Genomic DNA, 18,136 nt, shown 5'->3' with positions numbered 1-18,136 from the left:
TGGGTCAGGTGTAAGGTTAGGTTTAGGAAAAGGGTTAAATAAAGTTAACATAAAAAAAGCTTCTGGCTTTACATGTGGGCAAAGCTGCATATTATCAACAATAAGAACATACTTTTAAACCTACTAGGAGGTACAGGAGGGAAAGTCTGAACACAAACAAATAATAACAGCCATTTATTAGACTGACAACATTAGAAACCACATCAACTTTAATAAAATATACATAGCATACTGATTTCATCCAAATGAAATGGGATGAAATCCACTGCAGTCAGTTTACTAGAATAATTACCACTTTGTAAGAAGTTGTTTCTTCCAGGACTGGGTTGCAAAGGGGTGAAACGTTTCCAGTACATTTCTGGAAATTTTCTGAAAGAAGTTGATGAAAATATTCCAAATTGGAAATTTTCTATTGGATTTATGCAAATCTATGGGTATTTATAAAATAATATTTAGTGTTGGAAACACAACTTTTAGAAAACAATGGATTTTGAACACTAGTACAGTTTGTTGCAATATTTCTCTAAATTCATGTGCTCAACTTTGAACAGATATTAGTTATGTGGCATGTTTTCATGCTTTTTTTGTCATATTCACATATGAGTATCGGTAAATTACATGACAAAAAGATAATTGAAATATCTTAATGTATGCACATAAAATGTTGAAATTCATTCAGTCAACACCAAACAAAACAATTTTCATATTATTTGACCATTACGTTGTCTTTTTCCATCCTTATATTAACATACAAAACACAAGTAGTTTAAATAAATTGTGTTTCCCTTCAAAATTTTTACAACTCAAAAAAACATTTTACGTGTTACTATTTCCATCCGTCCCACTATGTCCACATGACAGTTAATGCGCCTTATTGGGAGCGGTGGCACAGTGGTTAGAGAAGGTGGGCCTGTGATCGGAAGATTGCCGGGTCAACTCCCGGTCCTGACAACATCAAAATGTGGGTGGGATAGGTGAAGCACCCACACCTGTCTCCACCCTCATTTGCCCCACTCTAGGCCCTTGAGCAAGGCCCTTAACCCCACCATCTGCTCCCCCGAGCACGCTATAGCAGCTCTGTGCTCCCCACAGAGGGCTGTGGTAGCTCGGTGGTCTGTGGTTGTGGCAGGAAGTGCATCCAGCGTTAAAATAATCGCCAAGTCTTCGTGCGACTTAGTTCTCTGTGGTGACGCCTGAAGAAGGGAGCAACCAAAAGAAGAAGACAAAAAAAAAAATTTGCCCCTCATTGCACGGCACAGCAATGAAATCTAGTAATTTTAATCAAGATTATACTAAACTGTATTTTTCCTTAACTATATTTAAAATTCCTGTCAAGGTCCAGTCTTTAATACTTTAAATTTCCAGGTTTATTCCCATAAAACCTGCAAATTCCCACAAAATGCATTTGTATTCACAGCTGACAAGATTTTTGCCGTCAAAAAAAATCTAGCACAACTGCAGCTACAATAAAACATGGAGGCTCTATTGAGGTTTGGAGCCACTTTGTTGCTTCAGCAACTGGGGACACCTTTTTTTTTTTCAAAGGAGGGATGAAATCAGATGATTTCCAGCAGCTTACAGCAAAATAGTGTTGTCCAGTTTCAGGAAACTGAAAAGAAGCAAAGGTCTGAAGAAATGGTATAATTTAAACATCCAAATGAGTAAAACAGTGGACTGCTGTGAGTCATAAATTCAGCTGAAAGCCTTTAGTGAGAACTGAAATATGCCAATGGAAAAAATTAAATCTGAAAAGGTTAAAAAGCTTGAAAGGACTGCAACAAAAGTGGTCCACAAACGGTCAGCAGTTTAGAGAAAGGAAATTAAATTATGAGATTCCTGTGCCACTTTAAAGGTTCTGCATAATAATGTGGAAGCTTTATTTACGACAAAATAAAACTCTTTTTGTTACAGTTCTATTGAGAAATGAACAAACTAAATTTTTTCAGTTATTTTCCAAAGAAACTGTCACTCTGCCTTCAAAATCGTCTCAATCTGACCAGCATTTTGTGAGCCAAAGACGCCGATTCCCCAAAGAAGCATTTCATGCGAAAACGGTGAACTGAGTCATCATGGTCCACCATGATGCATCCGTCCATTCCTTTTCCTCTCCTGTCTCCCTCTGAGCTCCATGAAATATAAACAGACATTCACAAAATGCAGCTCCCAGTCCTCAGAGACACATTTCCTCCAACATTTTCATCCTCTCCTTTCTCCTCTCTGCTCCTGTGTTTGCCTGCTTTGTGCTTTCATTTCACGCTCCCTCTTTCTTTCCCACTGCTCCTCTACTTTTCTCTCCCCCCACCCCTGTTTTCTTTTAGTCTGTATTTTTGCTTTGTGGGAGGTGAGGGTTTTAAATCACCCGTGAGATGCACAGTCTCCGACCTTCATGAATCACAGGATCTTGGACTTGTTTCATTTTCTCTCTTTATTCTCTTTTGCAGTTTTCCTTTATATTACCAGACCTTTTAAGTGGGGCATCCCCCCCCCCCCCCCCACACACACACCTCCAACATCATCCCTACCTGACTCCTCTCTCATCCTCATGCATTGTCCAGCTCGCCTCTCTGTTTTGTCTCTCTCAGCTGCTCTGTCTATTCGTTACAGAAGCTGTGTCTCATTTATAAAAGGTGTTCAGATTCACATGGCGCTCCTGAGGTTAAAACCAGCATAATTTTGCATTATTCTTCTTTTTCCTGATGTGTCAGAGGCTTAGGCGATTGTTTCTTCAATTATATTTTCCAAAAAGATTGCACAATCGAAGCTGACATGAAGAGTATCTATGTAAATTTGCTTCAATATGCTTCAGTGAGTCACCATGTCCTCTCATTTAACTCAGGGAAAGTGGAGAGCAGCTTACTGAGAGCTGTCGACCTGCTGAAACAGTCCTGCACGTGCACACACACACACACACACACCATCACACACACACACACACACACTCACACACACAACTCTGCACTTTTCAATAATGTCGCATGTCTTACCTAAGAGGCACAAAAACACTCTGAGCAGACAACAATTTTTCTGTGTGAATCTGGAGCATATAGAAAAGTGTGCTTGCGAGCTGCAGACTTAAAGCTATATGTTGCAGCTCTATTCTGTTGAATATTTTGGACAATCAATATCTTACTTGTTGTAGATTGATTTTCGAATGTCTTAAATCTGAAGATAAGTTTAATCCGACCGGACTGATGAGCTAAAAGCTAATTTGATCGGGACTAGGACTGAGGTGAATTATACACGTTTTAAATCAGCGGTGCATGTTATTTTTTACAAAAGTTTCAACATCAGTTTCTCATTACATGATCACTCATTTAGCAATTCAATTCAGTTTCATTATATAGCACCAAGTCACAACAGACGCTGCCTCAGAGCACTATTCAAAAACATTCATATAAAACAGTTAATAAAGTTATTTATCTAAAGAATAACAGGTCTTAGTAATAGTAATAACAGCTGTTATTGCTATGAACAGCTGTTATTACTATTAATAACAGCTGTTATTAATAATAATAACACCTGGTATCAATAGTAATAACAGCAGCATCAGCAGCAGCAGCTTGCTGTAGCACCTGCAGTGTAGCCCAAGGCAGTTCCAGCAGGAAGATCATAGTACAGTAGTCCCTCGCTACTTGATGGTTTGACTTTCGCAAACTCGCTCTTTGGCAGTTTTTCAAAGTAAGATTGTACACGGCACACGATTGTCAACTTTAATATCACTCATGTGATTGGGATAGTACTGGATACTGTACAGTAAAAAGTTAACAAAAAATAAAATATTTTGAACAGGCGCTGCCATTTTGTAGTTTTCTCTCAGTAAGCCTACACTGTATCCCTGCTTATAACAACTACATTTCCCATAAGCCAACAGTGCCCCACCCAGGAGCCTCATTGCCTTCTGCTAAAATACTAGAGGGAAAGTTTAGATCTGATCCAAATAGTTGGGTACTTATTCATACAGTGACTTCAGTTCCCAGTGGATGCAGAGAGCTGCATGGACCCCACCGGGAACCGGATCAGAACCGGAGCAGAACTAGACCTCCAGACTCATCAGTGAATCTGAGAGCTGCTTGCTGGCTCACGAGGACTTCAGAGCAGGGATGCGCCACTCGTTCGTCCAGCATTCTCTCCAGAGCCCACCGTTACTATCCTGAGCCAGAGAGCCGAGCAGAACCAGCAGGGTAGGTCTGCCAAAACAGAACCAAGTCGGACCGGAACCGAGCTGCTGTTGTTCTGCAGAGCTAGTAAGTAAAATTTAGTAGCTACATATACAGTACTGTACATATGTTGTTAAAATGACGTAGGTTTAAGAGTTTATAACATTGCAAGAGTGTGAGAAGAGTTTATAAAGCCTTAAAATATATATAAATACTAAAATAAACATAGCGTCCCTACTTTGTGGATTTTCACTTACTGCAGGGGGGTCTGGAACATAACCCCCACAATAAACGAGGGACTACTGTATTTTATTTACCCCCAAAAATTGTGCAATGAGAAAATTATGGCAAGTCTGTAGAAACTGTGGGGTGGTGAGGCTGCAACATCATCCTCTTGTTGCTGAGATGTAACGTGTCAAAAATAAGAAAGAATGGAGGAATGAATAAGTTAAACAAAAATCAAAAGTCCTATTATGTTATCGAAGTTTGTAGTCCAATTATAGTCTTATTAATGGAGCAATGAAGTTACTGTTTGGTCACCTCTCTGTTTGGGTCAGTGCAATTTATTTCACTTAACATGTTCTCACAGCACCATCAGTGTAAAATATGTTCCCATGGCTTTGAATGACGGTGGTTTATTAAACGCACTCAATAACAAATATGAAAGGTTTGAAAATGAAGTTGTTATCTGGTCTATCTGGTCACAATCTGAAGCCTTTCAAAGAGCTATCTACAATCTGTAAGATACTCATTACTCATAACCTTTCCACAGAATCCCACTTCAAAAGGGCAAATAGAAAATGAATATTATTCTCAGTTTAGACTCCTGAAAGCAAATAATTTGCAACATTTCTGAGATCTTCATTACGGCAATTCCTCTTCCAACTCTTCATTGATAAACACACAGACTCAAAGACAAAAAGCACATAAAGAAGCAAAGTCTCTGCATGTCTGCTTTCCTTCAAGTCCCTAAGTAAGAAGAAATATCTAGCAGGCATGAGAAGAAGCAGGTAGGAGGGGAGCAGGTGTGTGTGTTATTCGTACAGAGCCCCTGCAGAAACCAGCGCTGTGCTTGAGGATGTAAGTGCCGCTCTGAATGCTGATACACACAGCCAGAGGTGAGCTAGATGCGATGAAGATGGAGCTGGTAAATACTGGGGAGTCTGAGCGATGAGAAACAGACTGCCTGCCTGGTGGGAGGGTGGAGGAGGAAGCTCTTGTCTCTCACCTGCCAGAAGATGTTGTCGATGGTGTTGCCCAGAAATCCTTCTCTGTTGTCGGCCGACAGCAGCTTAGGCCCTAGTATCGTCATGAACTCCTCAAAGTCTACCTGGCCGTCCCCTGCAAGAGGACACGGGACAAAATAAAACCAGACTGCGAGACAGGAGCTCAGCAGAGTTACAGTAAATCTTGGGATATGTTCTTGAAAGAGACAGACAGCTCAACAGATGGGTGGGCTTTCATCTATAACTGGAGAAAGACCGTTTCTGTAAAAATGCAGTGTGAGTGCTGAGCGCTGAATTTTATTGAAGTAGCTGAAGATAAAATTCAATTCATTTCAATGCAGTTTATTTATAAAGCACCATGTCACAACAGAAGTCATCGCATGGCACTGCGCAAAAACATTCAGATACATTATAAAGGCAATTAGTAAAAGTTCTCTATCTAATGAAGCCAGCAGATTGTGTTGAATCTTCATTTCATCGCAGTCTCCCATCCTGAGCAAGCACAAAAGCAACAGTGGAAAGGAAAAACTCCCTTTTAGCAGAAAGAAACCTCCAGCAGAACCAGGCTCAGGACGAGCGTCCGTCTGCTTCAGTTTGCCAAAGGAAGCAGAACACTACCTAAAAGCTAAAAGCAGCTAAATGTTTAGCTGTTAAGTTAAAAGTTACTAAAGACTAGCTAAAAACTAAAAGTAATACTTTGTAGAAGAACAAATAAAAGCTGAAAGCAGCAAAATGTTAGCTATAATCTAAAAGCAGTAAAATATTTGCTAACAGCTAAAAGTATCAAAATACTTGGCAGCAAAATGTTAACTAAAAGTTGCAAAAGGCTATTTAGAAACTAAACCTAACAAAAGGCTAAATAAATGCTAAACAAAGCAAAATGCTAGTTAAACGCTAAAGATGCTAGTTAAAAGAACCAACAAAAAGTTAGCTAAGAGCTAAATTTGTCAAAATGCTAGGTAAATGAAGCAAAATATTAGCTTAAAGTTTGAAAGGCTAGCTAGAAGCAAAAAGCACCAAAAGGCTAAATAAACGCTAAAAGAAGCAAAATGCAAGCCAAAAGCTAAATATGCTGTTATTTGTAAGAAAAAAGTTATAGCTAAAAGCTAAAATGTTCAAAATTCAGGGTAAATGCAGTAAAATATTACCTACATGTAGCAAAAGGGACTAACTAATGAAACGCTAAAAGCAGCAAAATGTTAGCTATAATTGAAAAGCGGCAAATGATTTGTTAACATCTAGGAATATCAAAATTATTTTTAAATGCAGGAAAATATATTCTAAAAGTTACTAAAGACAAGCTAAAAACTAAAAGTAGTCAACAGAAGAATAAATACAAACTTAAAGCAGCAAAAGATTTGCTAACAGCTAAAAATTTCCGGTAAAAACTTCCGGTAAGATGGTGCCCGTGTACATGGCTTGCAATCCACCTCTGCTGATGGTGTTCGGATTATTTTTGTTTTTTGCATTTCACATCTGTGACATCAACTCTCTGCTTGTGTATGACAGACAATTTTTGGATCTTTGTTTTTCTGTCACTGAAGTCGCTTATTTTGACCATTATCAGCGTACCTCTGGACCCCCCCCCCCCCCCCTCCCCCTGCTGGCGGACGTGCCAGCTTACCTTCGCTGCGCTCCTCACCTCCCTGCCCGGAGATCTCGCTTCAGACGCCGGGGAAAACGTGCTGGTCAGCTGGTGAAGCTGAAAGCTCTGCGCGCTGCATCTTCCTCTTCAGCTGGCAGTCATGGTCTCCAGCTTCCCGCGTGCCTGGACCAGGTAACCAGCGGGAGTTGTCAGCCGTTGCGCAGCCCGGACCGACCTGGAGGGGCTGTTATTGAAAACCTGCGGCCATTAGCGCACACTAACTCCACCGCTGCTGGCTCCACTTTGGACAATATCCGGATGTGTTTGGTCAACGCAAGATCAGTTACCAACAAAACTTTTATCCTCAGGGATTACTTTCAAGAGCACGATCTGGACTTTCTGTGCATCACAGAGACTTGGATGTCTCCGGGTGAGTCCAGCGCCTTGACGGAATTACTGCCACCGAACAGTCTGTGTTTTAACGCCCCGCGGCCATCAGGCCGGAGCGGTGGTGGATTATTAACAATATTCAAATCAACTTTTGACTGTAAACAACTGCCCATCCCAGTTTCCCGCGCCAGCTTTGAGCTGAGCGTCTTTGAACTAGGACATTCACCTCTGACGTTATTTGCACTCGTCTACCGTCCACCTCGATCTAAGGATTTCTTAAATGAGTTTTCTGAATTCTTGGCTGAAATCACACCAAAATATGAGCATCTTTTCATTATTGGGGACTTTAATTTGCACGTGTGCTGTCCTCAGAAGCCCTTGGTTAAGGACTTTTTAGATTTATTGGACTCATTTAATTTAACTCAGCATGTAAACGGTCCCACCCAAGAGCGTGGACATACACTGGACCTTGTTTTAACTCATGATATGACTGTTAATAATCTTGTTATTGGTGATAATGTTTTTTCAGACCACATGCCAGTCCGGTTTGAGTTCACCCTCCCCCATCTAACTCCTAAGTCGTGCATTCCTGCACGTCACACTCGGACCATTAACCACTTCACTGCCGCACGTTTCACAGATGTTTATAACTCTGAAATGATCATTCAGCCCCCAATGTTTCTCACCACCACTGAGGAGCTGACATCCCAGTTCAACTCTGTTTTCTTAAAGACTCTGGATCATGTTGCACCTGTTAAAACCAAAAAAATCAAAACTCAGAGCAGAACCATGGCTGAGTGATGTCACCAAGGCCGTTAGGTAGCAATGTAGGAGGGCGGAACGAAAGTGGAGGAAAGACAGGCTGCAGGTCTCTTTCCAGATACTTAAAGAGAGTTGGCGCTGTTATCAGAAAACAGTAAAAGCTGCTAAATCAAAATTCTTCTCAGATATAATTACCTCAAACTCTCACAACCCACGTGTCCTCTTCTCCACCCTAAACTCTGTTCTCCACCTCACTGATCTATCACCTCTGGAAGTCTCGACTGAGCTGTGCGACAACTTCCTACATTTCTTTGTGGAAAAAATTGCGACCACCAGGGCTCTCATTTCCCCTCCAACTCATGACCCATCCGTCCCACCTCAATCTGTAGCTCCTTTTGACCATTTTGAACCCATCACTATCTTCTCTAGAGCAGGTCATGTGCAGCTTGAAACCTTCTGGTTCCCCCTTTGATGTGGTCCCCCCTCGACTACTAAAGGAGGTGTTTCCAACTCTAGGTCTGTCCTTTCTTGATATAGTAAACAGTAGTTTATCCACTGGCATGGTGCCAAAATCCTTTAAACATGCTGCTGTACAGCCTCTCCTGAAAAAACCAAACCTTGACCCCTCAGTCGTTTCCAACTTCCGGCCTGTCTCCAAACTCCCATTTGTTTCTAAAGTACTGGAGAAAATAGTCGAGTCCCAGTTGAAGTGCTTCCTGGAGGATCACGCCATCTTAGAGCTTTTCCAATCTGGCTTTAAACCTCTCCACAGCACTGAAACTGCCCTGCTGAAGGTCTTTAACGACATCTTCAGATTCACAGATACCGGTAATTCTGTGCTGCTTGTCCTGTTGGACCTCACAGCCACCTTTGACACCATCGACCATGAGATCCTCATTGCTAGATTGGAGCAGTGGGTGGGCGTCACAGCATCAGCCCTCAATTGGTTCAGATCTTACCTCACTGACAGATCCTTTTGTGTCTCCATCAAGGATTTTAGTTCCGCAGAGGCAGAGCTTAAATGGGGGGTTCTGCAGGGGTCCATACTGGGTCCCCTCCTATTCTCTTTATACCTGCTGCCGCTTGGTGCTATTTTCCGGAAACACAACATGCCCTTCCACTTCTATGTCGATGACTGTCAAATTTACTTCCCCCTAAGACACAATGGTACATGCTCTATTCAACCACTGCTCAACTGCCTGGCTGACATCAGGGACTGGATGGGTTTAAATTTCTTAAGTTTCAATGAAAAGAAGTCTGAAGTCATGTTGTTCCCTCCCAACGACACAATCACAAACCACTGCATCGACCTTTCCGCTCTAACCCTGTCAGAAAAACAAAGAGTCACTAATCTGGGCGTGATAATGGACCCTTCCCTGAAACTTAACAATCATGTAAACATGATTGTTAAATCATGTTTCTTCCAACAGAGGCGGCTGTCTAAACTGAAGCCCATATTGTCCAAAAATAACCTGGAGACAGTAATACATGCATTCATTACATCTAGGCTTGATTACTGCAATTCACTCCTGTTTGGTATCAGTCAGACCTCCATTGCACGACTACAACTGGTCCAGAATGCAGCAGCCCGATTTTTAACCAGTACAGGCAAAAGAGACCACATTACACCAGTTTTGGCCTCACTGCACTGGTTACCGGTTCACTTTCGAATCCAGTTCAAAATACTCATGTATGTCTACAAATCACTGAACAGTGTCGCCCCCCATCTCTCTGATTTGCTACAACCATATGCTCCCTGAGGTCAGCGGACCAGTTGCTCCTCACAGTTCCAGGAACTCGTCTTAAGCGCAGAGGTGACAGGGCCTTCTCTGTAGCAGGACCAAGACTCTGGAACGAGTTACCTCTGCTTGTCAGACAGGCCCCCTCCCTCTCGGTTTTCAAGTCCCATTTAAAAACTCACTACTATTCAATAGCTTTCAACACAAGATGATCTGTGTTTTGATCCTGTATGCTCTACACTGGTTTGTCGTCATTATCTGCATCGTTTTTTGTCTATATTCTGATTTACCTCATTTTGTATTTTGCTTTGTGTGTTACCTGTTGTTTTGTCTGTACAGCACTTTGGTTGGCCTTGTTGCTGTTTTAAGTGCTTTATAAATAAAGTGGTATGGTATGGTATGGTAAAAATATCAAAATACTTGGTAAAGGCAGCAAAATATTAACTAAAATTTGCAAAGTGCTATCAAGAAGCTAAAAGTAACAAAAGGCTAAATAAATGCTACACAAAGCAAAATGCTAGCTAAATGCTAAAGATGCTAGTTAAAAGAAGCAACACACTAGCAAAAAGCAGCAAAAGGTTAGCTAAAAGCTAAATTGTCAAAACGCTAGGTAAATAATGCAAAATATTAGCTAAAAGTTCCAAAGGCTAGCTAGAAGCAAAAAGCCCTAAAAGGCTCAATAAAAGCTAAAAGAAGCTAAATGCAAGCCAAAAGCTAAATATGCTGTTATTTGTAAGAAAATACTAGCGGAAAGCTAAGCAAAAGGCTAGCTAAAAGCTAAAATTATCAAAATTCAGGGTCAATGCAACAAAATATTACCTACATGTAGCAAAAGGGACTAACTAAAATCTAAAAGAAGTAAAAGGCTAGCTGAACCTGAAAGCAGCAGAGGAAAACAAAAGCAGGGCCAGTTTACTGAAGCAGTTAAAAAAAACCCAATGTTTTTGTAGGACTTGAAGTGATCTTGTGTAAGGAGAAAATGTACAAAATAAAATGTATATTTGGAAAATATGAAAGATGTATAAAAACTACGTCATGGAATCCATTTCTTGAATGAGCTGAATACTTTGACATGTCAGTGGCTAAAATAGTGCAAAATACACAAAAGTATTTATATTGCAAAAAATGTGAAAAACAAACAGACAGGAAAACAGTAGTGTGAACTCTGAATCATCATTCAGGGGACAAATATATCAAGAGCAACAATAATAATAATAATAAAACAAGTTTGCCTGCAGGCGTTCTTATTTTTGAGACAGCTGACAAAACATTTGACAAATTTGAATTCAGAAGACGGAGCTTTAAAATTCTGCTGCAGCATTAATAATATCCATCAACAGGCTGAACTCCTCCACAACTACAGGTGGATTTAAACTTGCATATGTTTACATTGTAATGCTGGATGTCATTGCAAGATTACAGTTTATTAAATGCTCTGTTCATTACGTTACACAAAGAAGCAGATGAGAGTAAGCAGCGTCATTAAGAGGATCTGTCTGTCTGCAAGTTCTATTTCATCAACTTGTAATTTGGTGCAAAATGTACTGAGCATTTAGAGAACACTGGTAATGAACACATTGTTTATAGCTGCTGTCTAATTCAGAGTTTTTGTAGTTGATGGTCAAAAGCTAATGTTTACTTGGACTGATGCTTCCAAAGAAAATACATTTTCTCTTCAATTGTTGCGCAGCTAAAATCTCAGAAAAGATCAAAAACTGACAGATGATAATAATCGTGTCTGTACTACAAAATGTTACATTGTGTGCATCACTGAACCTCAATGACTCGTCAAAAGAAATGTCACTCGGCAGTAACATAATTAAATCTTATTTAAGACTATTTAAGGCTTAAAAGCTGAAAGGATGATAATTCCAGATCCCAGAGGAGCATAAATTCCCAAGTGTGAGTTGAAAAGAAGTAAAATGCATCTGAAAACCTGTGCAGGTTGTGATACAGAGATTATTAGAAGACCGAGGAATACAAGGTTTTAGGAGAGATACTATCAGAACAAACGGCAGCACTGCTCTCAGGTGGTCGGTTACTCGTGGAGGCAAAAGCAAAAAAGCTTTTAGCTCTGACCTTTGAAATTTATGGCATGCTGTGAACTCAAAAGCCAAACGCAGTCAGATAAGGACCCGCTGAAAGACCGAATGGATTGTTTCTGATGCGGGCGCTGCCTGCGAGTAACTGCAATCTTTCAGGAATTTACATGTGGAGCTTATGATGAAATAGAAGGAGCAGATAGGCTTGTTTTTGATCGTTTCAGGGGAAATTTGTTTTTTGACAGCTGACCACCTGGCGCTCTTCAGACCTTTCAGAAACCAGAGTAAGGAATCATGGTTGAAGAGAAACGTGATGAAATCTTGTTTTAAGTGAAAGAGGCCAGTGTTTTTATTCAAATTCAACACTAAAACATGCAGCTAGCCAGATGTCTTGTTAAGGAAATTATTTATTTTTTGGATGGTGGACAATATATATTAATTTACAACAAAAGTAAATTAACATTGCACACATTTATATGGTCAACAGTGAACTGTCGTTCCTCGTTGTGTGAACGTTCATGAAGCATCCACACTACTGTGTCCCTCTTTGTTTATGTATGTTTTTCAGCATCTTTCTCATTCCATAAGTTTTGTGCTACTTCAACAAATCATAAAACAAAACGTTCAGCTCTTTCAGGACAAGGGTGCTATGACTTTTGGTATTGGTGCAACTTTAGCGTTTTGAAATATTTAGCCTTTTCTGCCATTTGTTTCCTCATAGGAAACTAATTGAGCTCATTTTACAACATTTTACTGCTCCTTTCACATTTTGTTCTGGTTCAGCTTCTTTCAGCTTCCTTGTGCAAATTTAAACATTTTTTCAGCTACTTTCAGCTGTTTTGTGCTCTTTTAAGCTTTTTTTCTGCTAACTGAAACATTCTTGTGCTTCTTCTAACTTCTTTCTGCTAATTTCAGCTCGTTATGCTCCTTTCAGCTTATTTCTGCAAGTTTAAGCTTTTTCTGCTATTTCCGCTACTGTTTTAATGCTAATTTTAGCATTTTCATCTAACTCCATATTTTTGGCACTCTTAAAAAAAAAATTCAGCTTAATTTAGCCTAAAAATGTGCTCTCTGCACTTCCTTCTGATAATTTAACCATCTTTCTGCTTTTTCAGCTACTTTTCAGCTATTTTTGTTTTGCTAATTTCAGCTTTTTTCCCCAGATAATTTTCACTATTTTGTACTCATTTCTGCTTCTTTCAACCTAATTAGCTACTTTGTGCTATAGCTTGTTATGCTCCTTTCACCTTTTTTTCTGCTAGTTTCAGCTTTTTCTGTTATTTTAGCTACTATTGAGCTGTTTTATGCTAATTTCAGTTTTTTCAGTGAAATTTGTATTTATTTATTTAGCTCATTTCAGCTCTTTACACTTCCTTCTGGTAGTTTAAGCTTCTCTCTGCCTTTTCAGCTACTTTTCAGCTGTTTTTTGGTGCTAAATTTAGCTTTCTTTGCTAATTTCCTAATTTTTGTGCTAATTTCTGCTTATTTAAACATAATTCAGCAAATATGTGTTCTTTCCGTTTTCTTATGCTAATTTAGGCCTGTTCTTCCATTTCAGCTACAGTTCAGCATGTTTTTGGCTAACTTCAGTTGTTTTTCTGCAAGTTCTTCAGCAATAAGCATTCACACTGCATTATCACAGGAAATGTAATTCCTCTAGTTTTGTTTTGTCTTTGGCCTGTGCACATGCACCCAAGTGTGTGTCCTTATGTAGTGTCTCACCGTCCATGTCCAGTCTCTGCATGATGATGGCCAGCTCCACCTCACTGGGCATGTAACCCAGTGAGCGCATGGCCATCCCCAGCTCCTGTTTGGAGATGAAACCGTTCCCATCTCGATCCAAAACTCGGAACGCCTCGCGGATCTCTGTACAGCAAACACACAACATGTCAGCAAACATAGCTGCCCATCTCTGGGACTCCTTTCAGTTTGAGCTTGGAGAATAGTACACTTAAAATCAAGGAAAAGGTGGATTTTTAACTGCTCTGTGCAACCAGATGAAGAATATAAAGTGTGGTAAAGACTGATTCTTGTTTGTTCTCATCTGACAGTATCTGACTGATGAGGCTACAAGAAAATTTCTTCAACTTCCTGTTTTGATGTACAAGTTAATCTTTCATTACAGAGAATTAACTCACTCCTTTGTCTTTGTTCTATTATCCCAAAAGGCCACAACTGCAACATAATTGACTGAGTGATCGTTTTGTTTGTTGTTTTGAGTGTTGTGTGAGCTAATGAGGTGCATTTTTCCTCATTAATTTAATTTAATTATTTTGTTTTGGGGGACTCTGACTCTCCAAAGCAATTTTCTAGCTAGTCCAAAAGTTTTTGTGGTAATTCTAATTAATTCTGATTACTTGTTTTTTGGCTTTTTTTCTCAAAGTTTTTGTAGATTATGTTTGTTTTGCGTCCCTGTGATGGACTTGCGACCCGTCCAGGGTGTACCCCGCCCCTCGCACAGTGATTGCTGGACATGGGCACCAGCGACCCCCGTGACCCAAAATGGAACAAGCGGGTAAAGAAAATGGATGGATGGATGGATGTTTGTTTTGCTGCATATGGTCTCTAATTTCATTGCCAGTGCTTTTTTTAGACTACAAATTTTCACAATGAAAAACACCCCAAATATACATAAGTTATTATGATGATGATGACGATGACAGTTATTATTGTTGTTGTTGTTGTTGTTGTTGTTGTTGTGTTTTAATGGCAAAAACAGTATAAAAAGACAATGATGTTTTTGACTTGCATAAATAAAATGTGACATAAATATACATCCATCCATTATCTTTTACCCGCTTCTTCCATTTTGGGTCATGGGGGTTGCCGGTGCCCATGTCCAGCAATCACTGTGCGAGGGGCGGGTACACCCTGGACAGGTCGCAAGTCCATCACAGGGACAAATAGAGACAAACGAGACAAACAATCATTCACTCTCTCACTCACATCTAGCGACAATTTTAGAGTTACCAATCAGCCTAACATGCATGTTATTGGTCTGTGGGAGGAAACCGGAGTACCCGGAGAAAACCCACGCATGCACAGAGAGAACACCCAGAAAGGCCCCTGGATCAGGATTTGAACCAGGGACCTGCTCACTGAGAGCCGGCAGCTCTACCAGTTGCGCCAACGTGCTGCCATAAAATAAAAGAAATATATATATATATATACATTTATATGTGTGTGCGTGAATGTATACATGTACTTGCATATACAGGTCCTTCTCAAAAAATTAGCATATTGTGATAAAGGTCATTATTTTCCATTATGTAATGATAAAAATGAAACTTTCATATATTTCAGATTCATTGCACACCAACCGAAATATTTCAGGTCTTTAATTGTTTTAATACTGATGATTATGGCATACAGCTCATGAAAACCCAAAATGCCTGTCCCAAAAAATTAGCATATTTCATCCCACCAATGAAAGACAAGTGTTTTTAAAACAAAAAACGCCAACCTTCAAATAATCATGTTCAGTTATGCACTCAATACTTGGTCGGGAATCCTTTTGCATGAATGACTGCTTCAATGCGGCGTGGCATGGAGGCAATCAGCCTGTGGCACTGCTGAGGTGTTATGGAGGCCCAGGATGCTTCGATAGTGGCCTTAAGCTCATCCAGAGTGTTGGGTCTTGTGTCTCTCAACTTTCTCTTCACAATATCCCACAGGTTCTCTATGGGGTTCAGGTCAGGAGAGTTGGCAGGCCAATTGAGCACAGTAATACTATGGTCAGTAAACCATTTACCAGTGGTTTTGGCACTGTTAGCAGGTGCCAGGTCGTGCTGAAAAATGAAATCTTCATCTCCATAAAGCTTTTCAGCAGATGGAAGCATGAAGTGCTCCAAAATCTCCTGATAGCTAGTTGCATTGACCCTGCCCTTGATAAAACACAGTGGACCAACACCAGCAGCTGACATGGCACCCCAGACCATCACTGACTGTGGGTGCTTCACACTGGACTTCTGGCATTTTGGCATTTCCTTCTCCCCAGTCTTCCTCCAGACTTTGGCACCTTAATTTCCGAATGACATGCAAAATTTGCTTTCATCCGAAAAAAGTACTTTGGACCACTGAGCAACAGTCCAGTGCTGCTTCTCTGTAGCCCAGGTCAGGCGCTTCTGCCGCTGTTTCTGGTTCAAAAGTGGCTTGACCTGGGGAATGCGGCACCTGTAGCCCATTTCCTGCACACGCCTGTGCACGGTGGCTCTGGATGTTTCTACTCCAGACTCAGTCCACAGCTTCCGCAGGTCCCCCAAGGTCTGGAATCGGCCCTTCTCCACAATCCTCCTCAGGGTCCGGTCACCTCTTCTCGTTGTGCAGCGTTTTCTGCCACACTTTTCCCTTCCCACAGACTTCCCACTGAGGTGCCTTGATACAGCACTCTGGGAACAGCATATTCGTTCAGCAATTTCTTTCTGTGTCTTACCCTCTTGCTTGAGGGTGTCAATGATGGCCTTCTGGACAGCAGTCAGGTCGGCAGTCTTACCCATGATTGCGGTTTTGAGTAATGAACAAGGCTGGGAGTTTTTAAAAGCCTCAGGAATCTTTTGCAGGTGTTTAGAGTTACGTCGTTGATTCAGATGGTTAGGTTAATAGCTTGTTTAGAGAACCTTTTCATGATATGCTAATTTTTTGGGACAGGCATTTTGGGTTTTCATGAGCTGTATGCCATAATCATCAGTATTAAAACAATTAAAGACCTGAAATATTTCAGTTGGTGTGCAATGAATCTGAAATATATGAAAGTTTCATTTTTATCATTACATTATGGAAAATAATGACCTTTATCACAATATGCTAATTTTTTGAGAAGGACCTGTAAATGTTTGCAAATTAATTTCTAGTCATTGTAATATGAGATATCTCTATTGATAATATTGAAAATAATGCAAATACCACGGCTGATTTTTCCTCCTCAGAGCAATTTACATTCCCTAAATTATTTGATTGCTCAACTGAATCCATCTAGAGAGAAAATAATCAGACATATGATGCGAAATCAATATGAGAATGCATTTCAACAGTCCATCTGCTCGCACGATTGTTCCTCTGGAAGAAAACGCCCACTCACTTACGGCAAAATCCACACAAATACAAAAATCAGCCACACTCTGATTCTTTTCTCCTTCATCTGTCACTTCATGTTAAATTCTACCATTTTTTTTAGATTGCATAGCTTTTTCTCCACCCAACTTGTGAAATCAGTGATTGTTGTCAAATAGATAGACACGCGAGCTGACTGAGAGAGTTTTTAGCAGAAAACTTTCATCTGATGGGCTCCACTGCTCCCATTGTCTGAGTGCAAGAAGAGGAATGACATCAGGACAGACAGGTATGTGGGTTGATAGATGGACTGAGGTGATGGTGGGAGAGCCAGGGCTAAAAGGAGCAAAAGAAACTGGGCTGACTGACAGTGTTTGAACCTGGGTGACACCTGCATACCCAGGAACCCAGTTTGGAGTCTGCAGTGAGGTGTTGAGAAAAAATTAAAACCCAGAGGAGAAGCTCAAATGAAGGAAAGAGCTGAGATGGAGCCAAAAGTCTGGACAGAGGATTTTTTTTTGCACTTTTCACACATTTTCCCCATGGAGAAAAATGCATTACCAGATTGGCAGAAAGGGGTCACATCAGTTATTTTGTTCCCAGCAGCCCATCCACAGCCCAAAACTAGACAGTCCTAATAGGATAACAGCAGAATCCTGTGTTAGATCACAGGAAAACACACTGTTCCTGTTTAACCACAAACATAAAGCAAACGTGATTTAACTTCATCCAATGCTTTTCCCCCCTGCTTTTGAGCTCCAAAGGACAAAGATAAGAGATAAATCATCACATAAACCTGTTTACTTGAAGTCACTGAAACATAAGGCTGCTCTGCATGTCGCCTCCACTTTTAGAATGAAGTCTTGCAGCCACCTGACAAAAACAATATGAGCCCTCCATTGATCAGCACAGTTGGATGATAAACTGCTTCTCTGTGATCTTTCATGCAAAAACCACAATGGAACCAAATAAAATGAAAAAGTGGGGCTGGAGTATATTTTATGGATCAAAGGAGAGCACATGTTACAACCAACAATAAGGTCACTTCTTGTTAGATTTACTGATTTGAATTAAAACTAAAATAACGAGAGAAATTGCATTTCCTGTGAAATTGCAGTGTGAATGCTTATTGCTGAAGAACTTGTTGAAAAACAGCTGAAATTAGTTAAAAACATGAAGAAATGTA

The 18,136-nt window shown here is 40.3% G+C and overlaps 1 protein-coding gene across 1 annotated transcript in view; it reads right to left on the bottom strand.

Moving 5' to 3' along the window:
* caln2 (calneuron 2) overlaps positions 1-17,561 on the bottom strand; it is a 35,308-nt gene extending 17,747 nt beyond the window's left edge. The window contains 5 exon segments of the mRNA XM_037688290.1: positions 5,386-5,498; positions 13,624-13,769; positions 15,548-15,587; positions 16,777-16,808; positions 17,512-17,561. Coding sequence (XP_037544218.1) covers positions 5,386-5,498; positions 13,624-13,769; positions 15,548-15,587; positions 16,777-16,808; positions 17,512-17,561 — 381 coding nt within the window.
* Positions 17,562-18,136: the final 575 nt, after the last annotated feature.

The sequence above is a fragment of the Nematolebias whitei genome, chromosome 14 (assembly GCF_014905685.2).
Source record: "Nematolebias whitei isolate Nwh7 chromosome 14, NemWhi1, whole genome shotgun sequence".
Classification (NCBI taxonomy): Eukaryota; Metazoa; Chordata; class Actinopteri; order Cyprinodontiformes; family Rivulidae; genus Nematolebias; species Nematolebias whitei.
This window is presented reverse-complemented; position numbering and strand designations above follow the sequence as displayed.